We start from the raw sequence: 22,536 nt of genomic DNA, 5'->3' as shown, positions 1-22,536 counted from the left end.
ATTATCTGTTCTTGTTCAAACATATTTAAACACCATACAGCAATGAAGTTTCTTATTTGAACTACTACAATTCACACCAATGTTGCAGACCAAGACTACTATGCGATACTGGAAATGAACAAAACAAAAAGAAAGAACTTCACCTGCATACGAGGAATTCCTGTCATATATGGAGGAATGGAACCAGTAGATTCATCTGGCACAGTAACTGCTGCAGTTTCTGCTCTCTGAGGTGCTGCGACATCTGAAATGAAGAAAGTAGGCGTGGAAACATAAATCCTTCTGGAGAAGGTTAAGAAACACAGACCACAATAACCAACAATATTCAGCAACTTTGTATTTAATTGAAATTCCATTCAAATTATAAGTGTAACTCAAATGAAAATGAGACAGATGGAAAAAGTACATAAACTGTTTATTACTTCAATACTAATCACAATAACTGTTAATAAATTTATCCCACTGTGAGACAAGACGGTCAGTGCCTTCATGGAGAAATGTTCATAGTTGTCTACAGAACCACAATTGTACCTATGCATGGACCTCTTCGTCAGAAGCAAATTGATGGCTACAAATGTTTTTCTTCATGCCTCCAAAGTTATGGAAATCACACAGGGAGATATCGGGACTGTGCAGAGGACATGTAGGGGCTCCCCAGCAAAACTTCTGTAGCATAGTTGAAACAATAGGCATATCAGCTACCAGAAAGTCATGGTGAACTTTTTCTTTGACTGCAAGGGCCAAATGCTCATTGACTTTCTGGAACACAGTGGCACAATTAATGCACAGTGGTACGTAGACACCCTACAAAAATTGAAGTGCCCCATGAAGCCCAAGTACTCAGGAATGTTTGTGAACAGCATCATTCTGTTGCAGGATAATGACTGCCGACACGTTGCCAGGGTTGTTTAAACTATGCTACGTCAACTGGTTACATTTTTCCATGAAGGCAATGACCATCTTGTCTCATAGTGGGATAAATGTATTATCAGTTTTGGTGATTGCTTTTGAAATAATAGATAGTCAGCTTAAATTTTCCATTTGTCTTGTTTTCAGCTGACTGTCCCTTATACATTTACAAAGGACATTAGGGAAGTTTTGGAATATAGTTACAATTATGTTATACTTTGTAAACAACACCTGCTGCTATCAGTTTCTCACTAGCCTTCAAAACCACACAGAAAACTGGTCTTCAAACTGTCTTTGATGGCAGGGCACTTTTAATGTTAAAAATTGTAGCAGCTCTTTTTTCTGCATAGAGGATCAGAATCTTTTCACCTGTATTTTCGTCTTTGGAAAGCAACAATAACATCAGACAAAACCTGAGTTACAGCCGGTTGGAGATGGGGTTGGTTGGGGGATTCTGAAGAGCTCTTAAGCAACATACTCAGTACAATATTGCTTTCCCTCAAAGTCAGAGCACTCCCTTTGGTCTGCCTAGGACTTCTTAATATTTTTTTTTTAAGAAGTTGGACTCTTAACAATTCAAAATTAGCCTTACAATGCAGAAAACTTCCACCATTACTGACAGTTAGTTGTTTTCAGACTACTTCAGGTGTGCACAATTACAATTAAATACACACTCCTTGTTTTATCACTTGGCTAGAACACGATGCAAAGAATCCAAGCTTCAGGTAGTGCACCATTGTTAGTTATATAACTTGATGCACTGCTTTTCAATTTTTTGAGTGTGTATTTTTGCATGAAACCTTGCCATCTCAAACCAACAGGATGGAAACACAGTTGAACACTTAGCAGACCCCTATGTCCATCAGACATATTGTGAGCTTTTCTTTTATTCAAAACCCAAATGGTCGGCCTGGTGTGTGTGTGTGTGTGTGTGTGTGTGTGTGTGTGTGTGTGTGTGTGTGTGTGTGTGTGCGTGCGCGCGCGTTTTTTGGACACCGCATGTGCAATAAAACAGAGGGTTTTCCCTGTTATTGGTAGTGCCCATGAGAGTGTTATAAGCCTCATAAACTGTGGTGAAAAATAACAGGAAGTGTATGTACGGTTGGCCACATTAAGTGTGAGCAAAACTGACAGTTTTGTAAGTTGAAATTTATTCTTGAAATTCAATTTTAACTTTATTAGGGAAAGATGTAATACCTAAAGCAACATATAAGAATTTTTGCCGGACCAGGACTCGAACTCTGATTTCCTGCTAATCATGAGTGGTCACCTTACCACTTATGCTATCCAAGCATGTTCCCCGGACTGACCCAAGCTGCCACTTGTCACACACCTATCTATCTCATAGATTATTGATTCATTTACCCACATCTGCACATATCGTCATACCTGTGCAGGTTTTATAATCAAGACAATGAAAAATTATAGGCTATCATTGTGATTTCCGTCCTAGGTCCATCTTTGATGATGCATAACACTTTAAAATATTGAAATTTATTCCTCAAAATTCTGTAACAGGTATTGATTCTAAAACCAGATGGGAATCATGAGATGTGTGAGTGTACGTAAATCTATTAATTATTAGTGAGATGAAATAGATAGGTGTGTGACGTGAATGTTTGCGTTGGTCTGGGGAGTATGCTCGGCTAGTCTAAGTGGCAAGGCGACTGCTCGAGATAAGTGGGAAATCCGGGTTCGAGTCCCAGTTTAGCACAAACTTTCAAATGTCACTTTAGGTAGTATACCTGTACCCATTACAGTTAAGTTGAATTTCAGGAATAAATTTCAATATTTGAAACTCTAGTTCATTATCAACTATAAAGATTTTGTAAGGGTTATAAAGTGCAGCCTCCACGGCCTTGCTATACTTCTTGTCAGTGTTATATTTAATTTAAATACAAGCACTAGCACAAGAATTTCTTTTTGTGCCCAATAAGGTTGCCTCACAATTCTAATGTTAGATGTGGAGCTCCGTGGTCCCTTAAGTTAGTACACTTATTAGTTATGTAGCATAAGTGATACCTATGGAAGTCTCAAGCTGTTATGCTGGTCTGTTTTAGAATAAATCTATCTTAAAACACATTAAGCTATTTAAATTCTGTTGCCTGGGAAATTACTTGCTTGGGCTCCTGATGCTTTGGCATATTGAGAGCATAGTGTGTTAATGCTGTACAGTCAAGGCGGTGCATCGCGTAAGGTACCCACTATTTTCAAACCACATTTATTTCAGATTTTCCAAATTTACATTTAACACCCAGTTGACAAAAGTCATGAGATAGTGATACACAGACGGAGGTACAGCGTGATACATGGGAGACAGACGGTTTTGAACTGCGTAGTAATGAGAGCACGGTGGTGGGAGGTAGTCGTGGTGGGGATAGTTCTGATCCACACAAGACGCCATTTCATTTACTAAGTCACTATGGAGCAGTGGGACTTGCAACGTCGAATGTTTGTCTATGACAGTTTCGTGGAAAGTGGTGAATCTATTACTGCTACGCAGCGATTGTTTTGTGTGTGGTATAATGTCGGTCGACATGGTGCTGTTCCGAGCCGTAACACAATCCTCAGATGGGTGGAAAACTTCAGATCAACTGGAAACATACTGGATAAGAAGCATCCTGGCCCGAGGCCCAGAGTAACGAAATTAGAAAATGTTGAAAGAGTAAGGCAAGCAGCAGTCAGAAGCCCAGGACGGTCAGCTAGACGTCGTGCTAATGAGTTAGGAATCAATCGTGAATCGGTTAGATGAATTTTGCATAAATAATTAAAATTCCATCCCCACAAAATGCTCATTGCCCAACAACTTAAGGAAACTGATTTTGCTGTTCGAGAAGACTTCACTTACAGAATGCAAGTAATTCTAGGATCAAATGAAAACGAAATTTTATTGACGAGCGATGAAGCTCATTTTCATTTAAACGGGACCAGGAATAAGCAAAACCTACGTTACTGGGCCCCAGAGCATCCACACCTTATCCACCAGCGGCCTCTACACTCAGAAAAAGTAACATTCTGGTGTGCTCTTGGCTCTGTTGGCATTATTGGACCTTATTTTTTTTGAAGAGAACAGCACCACAGTTACTGTTAATTCGGTTCATTACATTCGTATGCTTGAAACATTCTTGAAACCAGAACTAAGAAGACAATGAATCCCTTTACAACGCGTTAGGTTCCAGCAGGATGGGGCAACATCGCATACCGCAAACACTTCAATGACAGTTCTTAGATGCATGTTTCCTGGCCAGATTATCTCATGTTTTGGCAATGTTCCTTGGCCTCCCAGGTCGTCAGTATGTGACTATTTTCTGTGGGGGTACCTTAAGAACTGTGTCTATAACCACAAACCACGAAATTTGGATGAGTTGAAGAATGCAATCATTCAAGAAATTGCTGCCATTCCTGTAGAGATTTTCGTCCGTGTGATGGAGGATTTTAAAAAGAGACGTGAGTCCTGCATTCGATAGGATGGACATCACCTTGATGACATTATTTTACACAAATAACTTTGTTAACTAAAATGGCACATAATGAGCTTTGATTTTGTGTAAATAAACATGCATTAATTGTAAAGTTGGCTGAGTATTATTTCATTAAAAACTGTCCGTCTCTCATGTGTCACCCTGTGGTATTGCGTACACAATGTATAAAAGGGCAGTGCATAGGTGGAGCTATCATCTGAGCCCAGCTGAGTCATGTGAAAAGATCTTCAATGTGATTATGGCCGCATGACAGAAATCAACAGATTTTGAATGCCGAATGGTAGTTTGAGCTAGATGCATTGGACATTCCATTTCGGAAACCATTAGGGAATTAAGTATTCCGAGACCCACAGTGTGAAGAGTGTGCCGAGAATACCAGATTTCACGCATTATCTCTCACCACAAACAATGCAGTGGCTGACCACCTTCACTTAACAACTGAGAGCAGTGGCGTTTGTGTAGAGTTGTCAGTGTTAAGGATACAGAGAACTTATAAATGGTGGAAAAAAAATCAAATTTTTTTATGACTTTATTCAATTCTATAGTCTTTCCTGATTACATTGATATATACATTATACGGTTTCAAATGAAAAATGACCTACATATACCAAATTTTAAAGTTATGGTCATGCACACTGCCAAGCCCCCTTTATTTCTGTTACAGAAACCAGTATTATTCTGAAAAGATCTGTGAACTTTCGGTTTCCAGCAATTATACGTATGATGCATTGTATATGTTGGTAACAGTGCAGGTTTCTAGAGTCTGTAAATGATTATCTTTGCTAGTATTTACTTTTGTTTCACTGAAGCAGTTTGTTCACGTGTTACTGAATGTTTGTTGCCCAAGTGCTACATATATCTATGGAAGTATATCCTTTAGTGTGCAATAAATGCGAACTATGGCATGCATCAAGAAATTCAGTTAAAGGAAATTCCGTGGTAACCAGTTCACAAACAAAGCAAGCCACACTGTTGAAAGTAACCTACATATCAGTTCTTCAGGGAAGAAAATCTCACATGGCACGCCGCCTGGCGATTCAAATTTTTGTATTAACAATCACACTGTTTGCAGTGGATTTGTTGTTGTTGATGTGGGCATTTTAATCTTCTTCGATAAAGGAAGTGGCGAAATGTGAACAATGTGATGGTGTAGGCTGTCTGGAAATAACTGAACAACACAGTAGCAGGAAGGGTTTAGTATCAAAATTAGTTGTTCTGTGCAGATCCTGCAATAAATCTACCTCGAAAATGACTTCAAACATTGTCCATAATTCATATAATGTGAATTTGAAATTAGTGTATGGAATGCGTGCAATGGGAAAAGGAAAAAAGGCTGCTCAAACGTATAGTGGTTTGATCGACCTTCCTCCTATTTGAACAGTTCTTGGGTATCCGACCGGGTAGCGTATTAATTTCTCCACGATATTTTGGCAGACGTACATGCTGCCATCTTCAGGTGGTTCCTGACAAATGTTGTGCTGTTCCTCTCGGCACCCTATATATACTAGCCGTTACCCCCTCCACCGTTCCTCTCCTGGTGTCTTTGGTGCGGCCGGTGCGGCGGCTACTGGAGGTGGTGGGGGAAGCGGCGCCTGGGTCTGAACTGGGGTCTGCAGTCTCCCTGCTGCCGCCGTCGGTGGCGGTCCTCGATCTCTGAGACCGCATCTTTCTCTCCATGCTGAGTGCAGGGTTCCAAGCCTGACTAAGTTGAAGGCCGCTGTCTTTATTAATTAGATCGTCCTGTAGTCAGATTTCGGTGGTCTCTTTAGTAACCACGTTACTAAAGAGCCATCGTTTGCATTACTGCGTTACTAAAGAGGCCATCGAAATCCGACTACAGGACGATCTAATTAATAAAGTCAGCGGCCTTCAACTTAGGCTTGGAACCCTGCACTCAGCCTGGAGAGAAAGATGCGGTCCCAGAGATCGAGGACCATCTCCGACGGCGGCAGCAGGGAGACTGCAGACCACAGTTCAGACCCAGGCGCCACTTCCCCCACGACCTCCAGCAGTCGCCGTGCCAACCGCACCAAAGACACCAGGAGAGGAACGGTAGAGGGGGTAACGGCTAGTATATATTGGGCGCCGAGAGGAACAGCACAGCATTTGTCAGGAACCACCTGAAGATGGCAGCGTGTACGTCTGCCGAAATATTATGGAGAAATTACAATGCTACCCGGTTGGATACCCGAGAACTGTTCAAATTGGAAATACGCCGGGAAAATTTAAGATCGCACACCTTCCTCCCCCTAACAGTATGTTCAGCAAGTACATAAAAATACTTTTAGGTGCCTTGATGGGTGTATCTAAAGGATCTGTGAAACATGCAGTAGGAGAAATTGTAAATATTAGTGGAACCAAGGACATTGCTGTTGCACTTGATGGGACATGGCAATGTCGAGGACATCGTTCCTTGAATGGTGACGTAAGTGTTACTTCTCTGGAGAATGGAAAAGTTGTTGATGTTAAGTGCTTATCTAAGTACTAACACACCTGCCATGGTAACACTGAAGGACATATTGAACATCAGTGTTCTAAGAATTATGATGGTTACAGTGGAGGTATGGAGTGTGATGGAGCTCTAAAAATATTTCAGAGGTTGGTGCCCGTTTATAACGTTAGATATACAAAGTACCTAGGCGATGGGGAATCTAAAGCTTTCAATAAAATTAATGAGTTCAATGTTTATGGTGATACCTTGGTAACAAAACTGGAGTGTTGTGGACATGTGCAAAAGAGGATGGGCGCTAGACAGGGGAAGCTACGGAGACAAATGAAAGGAAAGTTACTATCTGATGGAAAGTCTCTATTTGGCCTAGGCAGATTAACAGAAACTGAAATATACTTTCTTCAGAGTTATTATGGACTAGCCATTAGATGAACTGTGCCTCTGAATGATGTTACAGCAATAAGAAAAGCTGTATGGGCCACCTGCTTTCATAAGTTGTCCACATATGAGCACCCTGCCCTAAAGGACCAGATTCTTGGTGTGGTTACCAAAAAGCAAAAGAAAGTGGTCAAATATACCATTATAAGCATTCTGTTCCTGAGCCTGCTATAAATCAAATAAAAACAATTTTTACAGACCTGAGTGACCCTGTTTCATACAGTAAATGTATTCATGGGACACTCAGAATACAAATGAAAGTTTCAACAATTGCATATGGGAAAAGATTACCCAAGAATTTTTAGTAAGACTAAATACATTAAAAGTTGGTGTACTAGATGCAGTGATATGTTTCAATGATGGAGTGAGAGGAAGGTTGGAAGTCCTGATAAATTTAGGCATAAAATGTGGCTCTAATATGGAATATCAATTGCTTGGGTGTGACAGACAACGGGTGCACGAACCTGAAAGATTTGCTCTTCAAGTTACCAAAGAAGCAAGAACGGATGCCAAGAGCAAGCTTGAAGATGAAGAAATGCTGTAGGATGAAGACTATGCTTCAGGAATGTTCTGAGGCACAGTTTAACTGGACTCATATCTACATTCACAATTTCCCGCAAGCTGTATTTTTCAGAATTCAGGTACAAATATTTCCTAAAGTTTATAAACCATATACATATGTAGTAGACCTAAGCTTTATTGCAGAGCAACTAAATTATGGAAAAAGTAACATTTTCACTAGGAAAAAAATTATAAAAATTAAAATGTAGGTTGTGATATTTTTTTATCCTTGTAATATACATAATAGGTGGAATTAAATAGGTCTAGTACCTCAGCCATCATGTTATGCATATATGGTAAAAATTTGGTGTCCTTCAAATGTATAAAATTGGATTACATGGTACCGCAATTTGAGGAAGCATTTTGGAAAAAAATTGCAACAATTTCTTTGTAATTTTTTAATGACCCTATGCAAGTTCAAAAATATTCAAAATACTACTAATTTGTTTAGAAAGTGTGCTGCATTACCTGGTATCAACAAAAAATCTGTAAAACACATACATTATGAACAGTGCCTGAAAGAAATTGGTGTTGATTTTTACATAATATTGAGCTGCAAAAGTACCCTGTATCCTTAATAGTGTGATGTACAATGAACGTATCCGTTAGGAAAGTGTGGCGAAATTTGGCGTTAATCGGCTATGGTGGTGGATGACTGACGCTAACAGCATGACACTGCCTGCTGGTCATGTCCTCGGCTCATGACCATATTGGTTGGACCTTGACTGGAAAACCTGGCACAGTCATCAGTCCCAATTCAAGGTGGTAAAAGGTGATGATACGGTTGAGTGTGGAGAAGACCCCACAAAGCCATTACCCAGATTGTCAACAAGGCATTGTGCAAGCTTTGGTGGTTCTGTAACAGTGTGGGCTGCATTTACATGGCATGTACTCGGTCCTCTTGTCCAACTGAATAGATCATTGACTGGAAATGGTTATGTTTGGTTACTTAGAGACCATTTGCAACCATTCATGGACTTCATGTTCCCAAAAGCCTATGGACATATGGATGACAATGCACCATTTACCGGGCCACAATTGTTCGGGATTGGTTTAGAGAACATTCTGGACAATTTGAGTGAATGATTTGGCCACCCAGAGCATCCGGCATGGGACACAATCGAGAGGTCAGTTTGTGCACAAAATCCTGCAGCGGCAACACTTTCACAATTATGGGCAGCTGTAGAGGCAGTGTGGGTGAATATTTCTGCAGGGGACTTCCAATGACTTGGATGAGGCAATGCCACATCAAGTTGCAGCACTACGCCAGGCAAAAGAAGGTATGATATGGTATTAGGAGGTATCCCATGACTTTTGTGGTATCCCATGACTTGGGTCATCTCAGTGTTTATCAGGTCTGTAGATATCAGAGGCACTCAATAAGATCAGGCAGCACTGCAGAATGCGTAGCAGGGAGTAAGGTTTCATTTCTCATGCTGGCAGAAGTGGCCGCTGGAACATCTGACACTGCCAATAGACAGTGGGATGGGCTGTGGCTGGCTGTGAGGAAGACAGCATACAATATGTAGGAAAACCACAGCCATTATGGTGCAAAGCAAGTAATTTCGTTTAATAAATATTTACTAATAAAAGCCACTTTTTCCACTGCAGATATTAGGAGAAGCCTCTGGTCATAAGCACAGTCTTATGACAATATTACAATGCAAAAAAGCAGTCATTTCAAAGAACAGATGAATAATGTTTAAGATAATGATATTACACAAACAGCAGTGATGTTTCATGGTTATAAGTACAAGATCTAGACTGTGCGCTGCAGTCGCCAGTCACCGACAGAATGCCTTTCAATCTAGTTTTGTCATAAGACCATTCTCTCAGAAAATAGCTAGTTTTGAGTTAAAAGTGATGGAATGTTTCATTATTGTCAAGTAGCGATGTTTTCATAAATAAACACATCATAAGGGCACCCAGGAACATTATTTCAACTAATATAGTTTCCCCACTTTCATCACTTAAGAAATTACAGGCTATAAAATTGCATTTTCCAGAAAATCCAGTGGCACTGATACTGCTTCTGTGAGGGACATCAACAAAGAGAGCTTTGGAGAAAACAGAAAGGAGGAAATCCTATGCAACAACTCACTAAGATAATCCAAGGGCAGGTTGTCTTAATATCTGCAAGCCCTTGATGGACAAGCACAGCCAGTCATAATGTACACCTCTTACGTCATTGCCTGCACACTCACTAAATTAACTGAGAAACTTCTGTAGGTTTAGTACAAAGGGAGGTGGGTGGGGATGGGGAGGGATGGGACGAGGGGGGAGCACGATATCTTACAACTGGGCACTGGTAGTTCTGTGTTGTGTGTGTGTTGCGTCCAGTGGTGATTGGTGCCCAGGGTTCGTTAGTTGCTAGATGTGGTACATTTTTATTGTGGGGTGACAAGGACAAACTAGACAAGTTAAGACTTGATTTGCTTTTGAGTACTTTATGTCAGAAGCCTGTTAAAAGGCAAAGTTAAGCATTGACATTACTCATCAAAATTTGAGAGCTTACTTTCATACGATTAAAGTTTAATCTTCCAAGTATGATAGCATTTGGAGTTGGTTTTGAAATTTCTTATTAAATGAGAATCTATGGATTTTAGAGATTTTTTGATATTCACTCACAACCTAACCTGTTAATAAACATATCCCTCCGTTCTCAACCATTAAAAACTTTGTTAAATTGCAAACTGAAGAGCAGCAGCATGGCATCACTATCTCATATGCAGCTGATCCACATTATACACTGGTTGCACTGAAAGTGAGTTCAAGGTTATCACAATGAAATCAAATAGGGGCAACGCTGGAACAGTACTAATAATGAATAAGAAATAAGAATGCGCATGAACTATAAGTAATGTTACTGTGAACACATTATCATAGACAAACCAGAAAGAAAGCCAAGACCAATCATCAAGGCTATTAGCTCACCAGATAATTTATTAAATTAAAAAAAAGAATTATGACTGTTAAGGGAAACAAAAATTTAATTGTGATGGGAAACTGGGATGTGATACGAGGAAAAGGAAGTGACTGTACAATCACAGGAGAGCAGTGGCTGTGAGAAAGGAATAAGTGAAGCCACTTTGTAGAATTTTGCACAGAGCACTATTTGATCACTACAAACACTTGGTTTTAGAATAGTAAAAGAGTGTTGTATACTTGAGAGGGACCTGGAGACACTGGGAAGTTTCAGGTAGATTACATGATGGTAAGATAATTCAAAACCAGGTTTTAAACTGCAACATTTCCAGGGGCAGATGAGGAGTCTGATCATAATTTATTGTCTATGAACTGTAGATAATGAGTGAAGAAATTGCAGAAGGACAGGAAATTAAGGAGATGAGACCTGGATAAATTTAATGAGTCAGACGTTGTTGAGAGTTTCAAAGGAACCATTAGATAACAGTTGACTGAAACAGGGGAAAGGAATATAATGGAAGATGAATAGGTAACTTTGAGAAATGAAATAGTGAAGGCAGCAGAATATTAAATTGGAAAAATGCAAAGTCCAGCAGAAATCCATGACATTGACAGAAAGTGCAACCAGCAAAGAAAGAATGGCTAAAGGAGAAATATAAAGCTGAAGAAGCTTGTATGGGCATGAGAAGGATAGATGCCATCTATAGGAAAACTAATGAAGTCGTTGGAGGAAAGAGAAGCAGTTGCATGAATACAGAGAGCTCAGATGGCAAGACAATATTCAGCAAAGAAGGGAATGCCGAATTGTGTAAGGGACATATAAAAGGAAATAAACTTGAAGACAATATTACAGAAAGGGGAAGTAGGAGGAGACGAGATGGGAGATGATACACTGTGAGAAGAATCACACGTAGTACTGGAAGACCCACATCACAAAACAAGGCATCTGGAGTGGACAATACTTCCTTAGAATTACTGAGATCCTTGAAAAAACATACCACAACAGTACTGTTCCATCTAGTATGCAAGATATATGAGATAGTTCACAGGTCTATACAGTGAGGTCATGAGATGGTCCATCTGGAGTTAGTGACATCATCAGACTGAAGTCTGATCGAATTGCAGTAATAAGTAGAAGCATTAACATCGAGGCACTGAGAGAGGTATTGGTGACAAAAAAGATGAGAAATAACTGCACAAGAGATGAACGTGATGAAACCAGTCTGCAAGCCAAAGAGCAGATGAGATCCCATTAGAGCTAGATCTGACAAGAATTGATATCCTGTACAACCGAAAAAGAATATGTCTGAGTTGTTTGGGCTACCAACAAGTTCCAGCCATATTTATTTGGCAAACCATTCACTGCTGTGATGGATCACCATTCTCTATGTTAGATGACTAGCCTATAGAATCCGTCGAGTCAACTGGTGAGAGGCCCTAACATTTCAAGTGTTATTATTTTATCCTTTTGGCCGAAAACTGCAGTGCTGACAAAATCTCAGTTATTGCTACACTAAATGACACTGCTGCTAAACAAAGGGAAAAATCCAGAATTGCTGAAAATCACATAAGCCTTGAAGAAAGAGGAACGGGGAACACAGAATTCCGATTAATAAATAGAACACTGTATAAGAGGAACTGTGATCCAATGGGGTGGAAATGATTGCTTGCCATTCCAGCTCATCTGTGGCCAGCACCTGAAGTATTTCCGCAATGATTCAGCAGCTGATCACATGATATTTGAGAAAATCTAGGCAAAATCAAATTCTCAGGTCTCTGCTGATCTATTGGGTACTATGAGCCACTGTTAGGAAAGGCAACAACCGACGCACATACCTCAATTACATCTGGGGTATGTAGTACCAATGCCGCCTGTACTGGAATCGATCTCTTGGGGAGGTTCAAGAAGTCAACAAATGGGAATTGATGGATAGTTGTCTGCACTGATTACACTGTAAAGTTATGCTGACTACCAAAGGTCCAGAAATTGCAACATTCCTTGTAGAAGACATCATTTTGAAGCACAGAGCACCCACTTGTGACAATCCCTGACCATGGAAAAGTTTGTCAGTCAAGACTAGTATCAGTGATAATTTCAGAGTGCAGCATCACCCACAGGATGGCAACTGCCTACCGCCCATCAAGTGACAACCTGAAAGAATGCTTTAATAAGACATTGGCAGGTATGTTCTCGACATATGTTGATATCAAACAGAGAGACTGATATACAATACTTAATGTAATGACGTTCACATACAACACAGTGAAGCAAGACATTACAGGTTTCACAACGTTCTTCATGCTCCTCACTGATGAGGCTGAAAAGATGATGTATGCACTGTTCCTGTTTCAACCACACAATACTAAGGATGACTACATGAAACATTTTATCACCAGGACCTAAGATGCATATAGACTCCGGACACCCGGGAGAAAGATTACAAACACAGTAAAGACAAGTATCAGCAAGGGAGGTACAGCCCAGAGACTTGGTATGGATCTTTATGACTTTACGGAAAGTAGGACTATTGAAAACATTATTAAAGCGCTACTTTGGGCACTATCATATCCTCCACTGCTTGACCAATAACACAGATGACAGGATTACAACCCTTCGTCAAGAAGATAAAGGCACATCCATGTCCCACGTATGAAGCCCTACTACAGTCCAGAGGTGCGGATCATCCATGGGAGATTGAAGGAAACTGAGGATTCACTCAATGTTCATGATGCTTCGACAGGAGGAGCTACCACTGATGTAACAACATGACTGGAACATGAGGATCCACCAGCGCTGGTATACAGAGGACAAGTGACAAGATCTAGATCTAGATGCAGTGCGATGTAGTCAGCTCGAATAAGAACTTCTGAAACAGCAAATGAGAGACTGCAATGCTACCAGCTGTAGTGTATGCAGTGTAGTGTAGTGTAGCGGTTTGCGTCACTGTCTGGCGTGCTGTGGGTCAGCAGTTCAAACCTGACAACTAATAATTATTTGTTATTTAGTAACTAGCATTTATAGAAGGTTGTTGAAATTTCTTAATTTTGTAACATTTGTATATTCTGGAATATTCAATGTTTGTATAAATAGCTGCACTCTCTGTCCAAGTGGTCAGTTGTTCTGGCTGTATTTTGATGTCGGTAACAAATTTGCTTCCAGCACTATGAATTGCATTTCAATGGAGACTCTGCCTTCGGATTTTGACTTGACTGTGGTTTGAAACATTAGAATAGAGAAGAAAATTAGGAATAAAGAATTTCTACTATGAGTTAGTAGCCACAGGCATGGTATAAACTGTTATTTACAGGAGATATTTGGATATGACCAATAGGTCACTAAGTATATTCAAACTTAGAGTAGGGCTCAGTCAGATGCCAGTGTATATATAAGGACACTAAATAATAAACAGAAGAACACTCTACTAAGACTTTCCAAAAGAGGGTCAATAGTGATAGCAGTGGGGATTGAGATGGGACATCTGAGATTTGCAGCACCAATATTTTGTTGTTTCAGAGTCATGACCAGTCACACAGCTAATGTGCTGTGATATGAGTTAATTCATGGCTGGAAATGGTTTGATGATTGGCACGGACCAGAGTGAGTCACAGATTTTTATGCAGTCTTTGTATTCAACAAAATTCATCCATGAATATATAAAACTGTCCCCCCCCCCCCACCCCCCCTACGCCACACACACACACACACACACACACACACACACACACAAACTGACACTTATTTAGTTTCAAAAGAAAATATTTATATTTTAAAATTTTGTAGTACAGACATCACAACACAACAATAAATATGGGTGCATTAGCAGTATGGAATACTATCAGATATATATAGAATAACACAAAGAAAATAAAAGGTGACACTATGTTACAGATATGTCAGAAACAAAGAGAAGTTAATGTATATACATATTTTTCACCAGAAACTGCTCTGGCAAATATACTATGGTTGAAACATACCCTTGAATGGAGAAAGCCAGCTGTATGATTTCTCACCTGTCGTTTTTTGTTGTGATCCCGAAGGAGCTGTTGAATGTGTCACAACACTGAAACGTCCCTTTCTCTGTGCACTTATTGCTGGCGCCGAGTCTCTTCTGCCATCTGCAACATTAATAGCAGCTGCTATAGACATGTTTTGACAACTTTCGTTCGATAACAGCTAATTGAAGAAATGAAGGCAGAGGAAGAGAGAGAAAACTTCTGTTATTAACCACAGAATACCGGAAATTCCAGTCATGTACCTCCGTAGTAGCTACCCTAACCTTTACTGTACTATCACTATCTCTAGTGACACAGTATCTAGAAACACAGAAAGTAATGGTAACACATTGATTTTACGCTTCAATTCAACCTCATGATAAAAATGGCTGTAATATTCTTCTGGCTGACCAGCACTACAGCCATCACAAAGCAACAAAAGCCTAGCCTTCATTGTGTACTGATGTTTCTTTGAACACCAAGTGTACTTGACGGAACAGACTAAAGGCTGGAGTCAAAATTTCAGCATCTTGACCTTTTACATAAGAACCAGTCATTCTACAGTGTTTAAAACACTGTTCATGATGGTATGAACACTTTGTCAGTGATTTGAATGGTACTAACTTTTTGACATTTGGTATAAGGCAAACACGCTTTAGAAACATGCAAGGTAACCTGTGCCACCCACTTCCTGTTATTAGATACCTGGACTGCTTAAATACATTGTATTGTAGAGTATGTGAAATTAAGAGAGAAACAATGACAGTTCTTATTTAGATGTTTTTGGCTCCAAAGGTAGCACAGCATGTGGATTCTTCACCACATCTTATCTTGTTCAGAGGCCTTTACTTCAATTGCCATTTCCATTCTGTGATGGAGTGAGCCTATAGCATGGGCAATAAATCCATTTCCTGTCACCTCCTCACAGGCCACCAAGCTTAGTGGGGAGCAAGACCAGTTATCTTACACTGTGTTGCACTTATGGCCATTTGGTTTTGATAGGATCAAGTTTTGGTGCAGGAGTAGGCCTTTTGAGAACAGTGATCTCATTCTGCTCTGCAAATTATACCTGCGCCATCATTGATTCGTGCACTATAGATTGTATCTGTTGCAAATATATCACTCCCTCAGAATACAGATGGCAAATTAATGGGACCAAAACATTATATTACAAATAGACTGGGCAGCATCAAACTTACCATCTGTGCAGTGAAGCATTCTTCCACACCATGGAAACAGATCAAGCTTCACTGTAAAAGACTCACATGACTACATCAATCTGACCAGTCTATATATCTCTGGTCAAAATGAGCTGCTTGCAGCCTGTATCATGGAAAATCATGGAAAACACTAACTTCTCAACTGAACACATCCTTCAAACTGACATAGAAGTTTAATTTTCTGCAACATCAGTCTTTTGTTTCCAATCTCCACAAAGGCTGTCCTGCAACATATTGGAAGCATAGGCAGGAGATACAAGCAGACTGAAGTTTTGAATCCATCTAGAATGTGAGCTCAGAAGGCAAAAATATTGCCCACTGACCAGCCAGACATCTGACATTAAGCTGAAACGTGTCAAGTGAAACTGCAGTTTCATCATGCTCTACATATACATCCATATACAAACACTATCAGCCACCATATGGTACATGACAGGGTACTTAGTACCACTGCTAGTCATTTCCTTTTCTGTTACATTCACAACTGAAGTCAGGGAACAATGTCCATCTACATGCCTCTGTATGAGTCCTAATTTATGTGTATTGTCTTCATAGTACTTACACGAAATGTATGTCAGCGGCAGTAGTATCTTTCAGCAGTCAGTTGTAAATGCCAGTACTCTAAATTTTCTCAATAGCATTCGGCAAATAAATATATAATCTTCCCTCAAGGGATTCCCATTGGAGTTCACAAAGCAGCTCCGTAATATTCACATGTCGACTGAACCTATCAGTAACAAATCCAGCAGCCTGCCTCTGAATTGCTATGATGTCTTCCTTTAATTTGACCTCAAACACTTGATCAGTATTCAAGAATGGATCAGGCAACTGTTCTATACGTGGTCTCCTTTATAGATGAGCTACACTTTTCTAATATTCTCCCAGGAAACTGAAGTCTGCCATTTGCCTATCCTACTACCATATTTAAATGTGTGTTCCATTTCATATAACATTGCAACATTACGTCCAGATATTTAACCAATGTGACTGTGTCAACCAGCACACCACTGATACTGCATTCAAACATTATAGGACTGTTTTTTCTACTCATTTGCATTAACTCACAAAGTTAGTTAGTTAGTTAGTTGGTTGGTTAATTGGTTGCGTGTTCCATTGATCAATCGCACGGTACGGTAGCCGTTATGATGTGGAACATGTCAAGTGCACAAGAAGTACACATATGAAACAAGATTTTTTTATATATATATTACAATAAAGGGTTAAGGATTAATATTTCTATTATTTACCCCATTCCCTTAAATGGCACAAAATGCATATACTATATTTATAGATTTATTTATTCCTATCCAAGAATTCATCTATGGTATAGAAGGAGTTGTCAAGGAGATATGATTTTAATTTATTTTCGAAGCTATTACTGCCGTCTGTCAGACATTTTATTTCATATGGTAATTTGTCGAAAATTTTTATAGCAGCATATTTTACCCCTTTCTGTGCCAAAGATAGGTCGAGTAAAGGATAGTGTAAGTCTTTCTTTTTTCTTGTATTATAATCATGAATGTCACTGTTGTTTTTAAACTTGTCCATGTTGTTGAGAACAAAATTTCATTTGTGGGTAAATGTACTGTGAGGCTGTTGTAAGAATTCCCAATCTTTTAAAAAGATGCTTACAAGATGTGCGACTATGAACACCACACATTATTCTAACCACTTTCTTTTGAGCAGTGAATACTTTTTGTCTAAATGTTGAGTTACCCCAAAATATTATTCCGTATGACATCAGAGAGTGAAAGTATGTTAGCTTACTAATTTCTATATCTTCAAAATTGGCAATTATTCTGATTGCAAAAGTTGCTGAACCTAGCTGCTTTAGAAGATCCAAAATATGAATTTTCCAATTAAGATTCTCATCTATGTGTACACCCAAAAACTTAGTATGCTCTACCCTGTCTACTGACTTCTGTTGATGTGTTATATTTATTGAAGGAACTGTACTTTTTGCAGCAGAAAATTAGATGTACTGTGTTTTTTCAAAGTTTAGAGCAAGCCCATTTGCAGAAAACCAATTAATGACTTTTCCAAAGACCTTATTTGTATCATTTTCAATTGGAGTTTCTTTTACTGGATTAATAATGATGCTTGTATCATCAGCAAACAGTGTCAATTCAGCTTCTTGTTTCAGATAGGAAGGGAGGTTGTTCACATATATATAGGACAGAAGGGGACCCATGATTGAACACTGTGAACACCTAATGTAATTTCGCCCCAATTAGATGAAGTGGGGTTATTTAATTCACTTGACCCATATAAGGAAACGTTTTGCTTCCTGTTCTGTAGGTATGACTTAAACCACTCATATGCTATTCCATTTATACCACACAACTCTAATTTATGTAACATAATGTCATGGTTTACACAATCAAATGCTTTAGACAAGTCACACAAATTCCTATTGTTGACATTTTACTATTTAAAGATTCTATTATGTGGACAGTGAAATTGTATAATGCTGTCTCAGTGGAACAGCATTTTTGAAATCCGAACTGTGGCTTACTGTTGAGATGGCTAACCATTCCTGAGTACATTACTTTCTCAAAGATCTTTGAAAATGCTGTAAGCAAGGATACTTGCCGATAATTATTGACATCTGTGGTGTCCCCCTTTTTGTATTGCAGCCTGACAATGGCATATTTTAACCTGTCTGGGAAAATACCTTGAGTTATTGATGCATTACATATGTGACTCAAAACATCAGCTGTAATTGCTCCACATTGTTTTAATATCTTATTAGAGATATCATCTACTCCAACAGAACATTTATATTTCAAAGATTTAATAATTTTACTTATTTCACAAGAGGTTGTTAGGTGAAACTTAGACTAAATTTTTTCAAAACAGACTCTTCCATGTACTGCCTGGCTTTTTCTTTCGAACTATTCTCACCAATTTTTTCTCCTACACTTAAGAAATGGTTGTTAAATACATTAGCTACTGGTGTACTGTTGGTTAGGATGGTCTCGTTCTCCTTAATAGTAAAACTACCTACCCCGATGATTACTTTTCCTGTCTCCCTTCTAACAACATTCCATATTGATTTGATTTTATTGCCGGAGTTGTTAATTTGTTCTCTAACATGCATATTTTTTTATTTCCTTACAACTTTTCTCAGATGTTGCAATAATTTTTATAGTGTAAAACTACTTTTGGATCTTTACTACTTCTTGCTGTCTCATAAAGTTTTCTTTTTCTTTCTGAAGACACTTTAATACCTATAGTAATCCGAGGTTTCTTTGAAATGTGTGTGGTGTTACATTTAGTGATTTTCTTTGGGAAACAATGTTCAAAAAGGGATATAAATTTATCAAGAAACATGTTGCAATTATCATTAGCATTTGGCTCATTATTTACATCTCCCCAATTAACATTTCTTAAGCTTTCTTTGAAGTGCTCTACAGATACCGGGTTGGGCGACCTTACACTTTTACTTATTGGTTTTCGAACTGTACACCCTGTTAGGTTTTGTAAGTTAATCAGTTGTGCATCATGGTCTGACAATCCATTTACCACAGGGAAAGCATATGATTGTTTTACATCCTCTTTCTGTACAAATACATTGTCTATTAGTGTGCTACTGTCTTGAGCTATACACGTAGGGAAATTGATCACTGATTCTAAGTTATATGTTGTTAATAACACTTCTAGTTCACTTTTCCTCTCAGAATTATTTAGAAAGTTTACATTGAAATCACCACAGCTTAATAATTACTTCTTTTTGTCTGACAGACTGCATAATAGGGAGTCAAACTTTTTTTATGAATTGCTCCCAGTCTCCTAATGGGGACCTGTACACTGTTGCTAATATCAATACTAGATTATCTAGCCGAAGTTCACATGCACAAACCTCAAAGTGCTGATCAACACAAAATTTGCTTACTTCTACCATTTTGCATTTATAGCCTTGTTTTATGCAAATGGCAACTCCTCCTTTATCCATACTAGATCTACAAGTGTAAGATGCTAAATTATACCCACTTATACTGACACTATCTATGTCCACAGTTACATGGTGTTCAGACAGACAGAGTATATCAGTCTCATTCTTATTTTTGAGATCATCTAAACACACTAATAGCTAATCTACTTTATTTTTTATTCCCCTGATATTCTGATGAAGTAGGCTGATACTGCCCTTAGCTTTACCCCTATTTACTTTACATGAAGTTTCTTTTATTCTATTTATCTTGATTGTCTGTCTGGACTTTGGCTTTAACCTAAAAAATCTGTGTGCTTGGACCCATTAACAACAGGGATCACCCCTTGTGTGACTGTGGGCCCCTTACAGTTTCTGCTAATAGAGAAGCTAACTTATTTTTCCCCATCCTATTCAGGTGCAGGCCATGTGTAGCGTATCCCCATCTACCAATAGCATTTACTGGAACAACATGTATTTGAGATTTTGCCGGTGTCTGGAGCATCCTGTTCAGCTCAGTGTTAACATGCGTTACAGCATGTGTTTACGCAGAGCTGATCATGGTGCTGAAAGACCTCCACAAACCCCACATTTGTGTTTCTGTTCCTATTTTATCCAGGTCACTCCTAATACTGTATCTTGGATTCATAGCCAGGCTGTTTCCTGCTCCTGCAACTATAATTACCTGATCTTTCTTCTCAAAGTTGCTGCATAGCTGATCTAAGTTTTCTGTCACCTGGCTAAGGCTAGCACTTGGTTTCACAAAACTTGTGACCTGTTACCCTGCACTTAATTTCTCCTGAAGCTGCTGGCCCACACTGCTCCCATGACTGCTGCCTATAAGCAGACTTCTTCTTTTCCTATTCTGGTTTGGTCCCAACCTGTCATTTTTCTTTAAGCTAATATTCTGCTTCAACCTATTTTCAACTACATCTGGATGAGGCCTTTCCTCCACTTCAGATAGCAAGCCAAACTGAGTTACTAATTGCATTTCTGGAGTTTTTTCAAGTGTTTCCCTATTTCACCCTTTGCTTGCTACCTTTTCCCAGTTCCCAGTCTCTTTTTCCTCTCTTAACCTGGATAATTCCAAGTTCGCATTTTCTAATTCTGCCTTAAGGGCACAAATTTTTGCCTCCTGCAGCAATTTTCCTATCCTTTCTACATAACCTACACTGCCATGGAAGAGCCTCATTTTCTACCCTCGTCCCAATGAAACCATAATTTACAGTCTACACAGAACACTCCCTCTTTCAAATTTCTACAGCAACCACCACATGGTTTGATAGACAAACTTAACACAAAAGCAGAGAATAAGTTGGCACGAGACCACAGTAGTTTCGTAACCTGTAGCCTACTAATTCGTACATAAACACTAATGTAAACAAATTTTTAAATTTACTTCTGAAAGTTTTAACTACCTAGCTCTGTATGATCGACATGAATTTGACTTTGAAGCGATAACCCTAGTCAAAAATGAAAATCTGCACTCTCGCGAAATTTACGCCTAAAAAAATTAAACAAAACTAGCAACTACCGGCCTTGTACGAAATACTTCCTTTTTGATCTAAATATAGTCAGAAAAGTGAAACCTTCGATAAACAGCCTAGAGAAGAAGTATATACACTAGTCTAAAATGTAATATTAACTAAATTAGCTCTTATTTCAATATTAATCACTTAACTTAGCGAGAGCTTCGTATACGCATGTCTGTCTAGCTCCAGAGATAATACTTGGCCAAATGCACTGCTTTCATTACTGGTCAGTCTTTCTATATACTAAATCTTAAATTTCCTAAGGATGGCCTTTATTTCTGTGTCTTTTTGTACAAGCAATAAGTTAACAGTAAAAATAACTTGCTTCAATTCCTGTCAAGTGCTGCTTAGTAATAACAATGCACACTGTTCTATATCGAAAACCAGCTGAGCTCACTAACTTGAGACAAAATAATGTTTCAGTGTCATATGAATAAAGTGAAGTAATGTTACAAATCTCACCTGTTGTGTGTAGCACTTGTGCTTGAATTTTCTGACTCAGTAATTCTGTTTTTTTCTGTAGATCTTTCTTTGGTGTACTATGACGCTCTGCTGCGATGTCATGAAGAGGCTGAGGAGTATCGTACCCACTTCCTTCTGATACTTTGTTGTCACTTGCGTGTACTTCATCTGGCGTGGTGTTAAGACTATCGACTTTTGGTACAGGTGTTACAGATGGCCGGACAACAGGATAAGAGGTTGACTGTGCACCTGGTGCAGGAACAGAATGTGGTACTTGTAGTACCCCTGCAGGATGAGATGTCATCGGATGGCAAGGTACACCAGGAGCTACCTAAAATAAAAACAAACAATACAATGCTACTGGTAATAAAAGTAATGTTTATTCTAATGAAATTATTTGGGTAACTATTGCTATTAGTCTGCCGCTCGTGGTCTCGCAGTAGCATTCTCGCTTCCCGAACATGAGGTCCCGGGTTGAATTCCCAGTGGGGTCAGGGATTTTCACCTGCCCCGAGATGACTGGATGTTGTTGTGTCATCTTCATCATCATCATTCATCCCCATTACAGTTGAAGGAAGGCAATGGCAAACCACCTCCATTAGGACCTGCCCAAATACGGTGGTGCAGGTCTCTC

At 39.1% G+C, this 22,536-nt stretch overlaps 1 protein-coding gene across 1 annotated transcript in view; it reads right to left on the bottom strand.

Annotated features, from left to right (window-relative positions):
- Positions 1-22,536, bottom strand: part of LOC126248681 (serine/threonine-protein kinase WNK1) — a 325,351-nt gene that overhangs the window by 67,664 nt on the left and 235,151 nt on the right. Inside the window, exons 21-23 of the mRNA XM_049949948.1 lie at positions 21,903-22,233; positions 14,776-14,880; positions 144-244 (exon numbers count right to left, since the gene is read on the bottom strand). Coding sequence (XP_049805905.1) covers positions 144-244; positions 14,776-14,880; positions 21,903-22,233 — 537 coding nt within the window. The remainder of the gene's footprint in view (positions 1-143; positions 245-14,775; positions 14,881-21,902; positions 22,234-22,536) is intronic.

The sequence above is a fragment of the Schistocerca nitens genome, chromosome 3 (genome assembly GCF_023898315.1).
Source record: "Schistocerca nitens isolate TAMUIC-IGC-003100 chromosome 3, iqSchNite1.1, whole genome shotgun sequence".
Classification (NCBI taxonomy): Eukaryota; Metazoa; Arthropoda; class Insecta; order Orthoptera; family Acrididae; genus Schistocerca; species Schistocerca nitens.
This window is presented reverse-complemented; position numbering and strand designations above follow the sequence as displayed.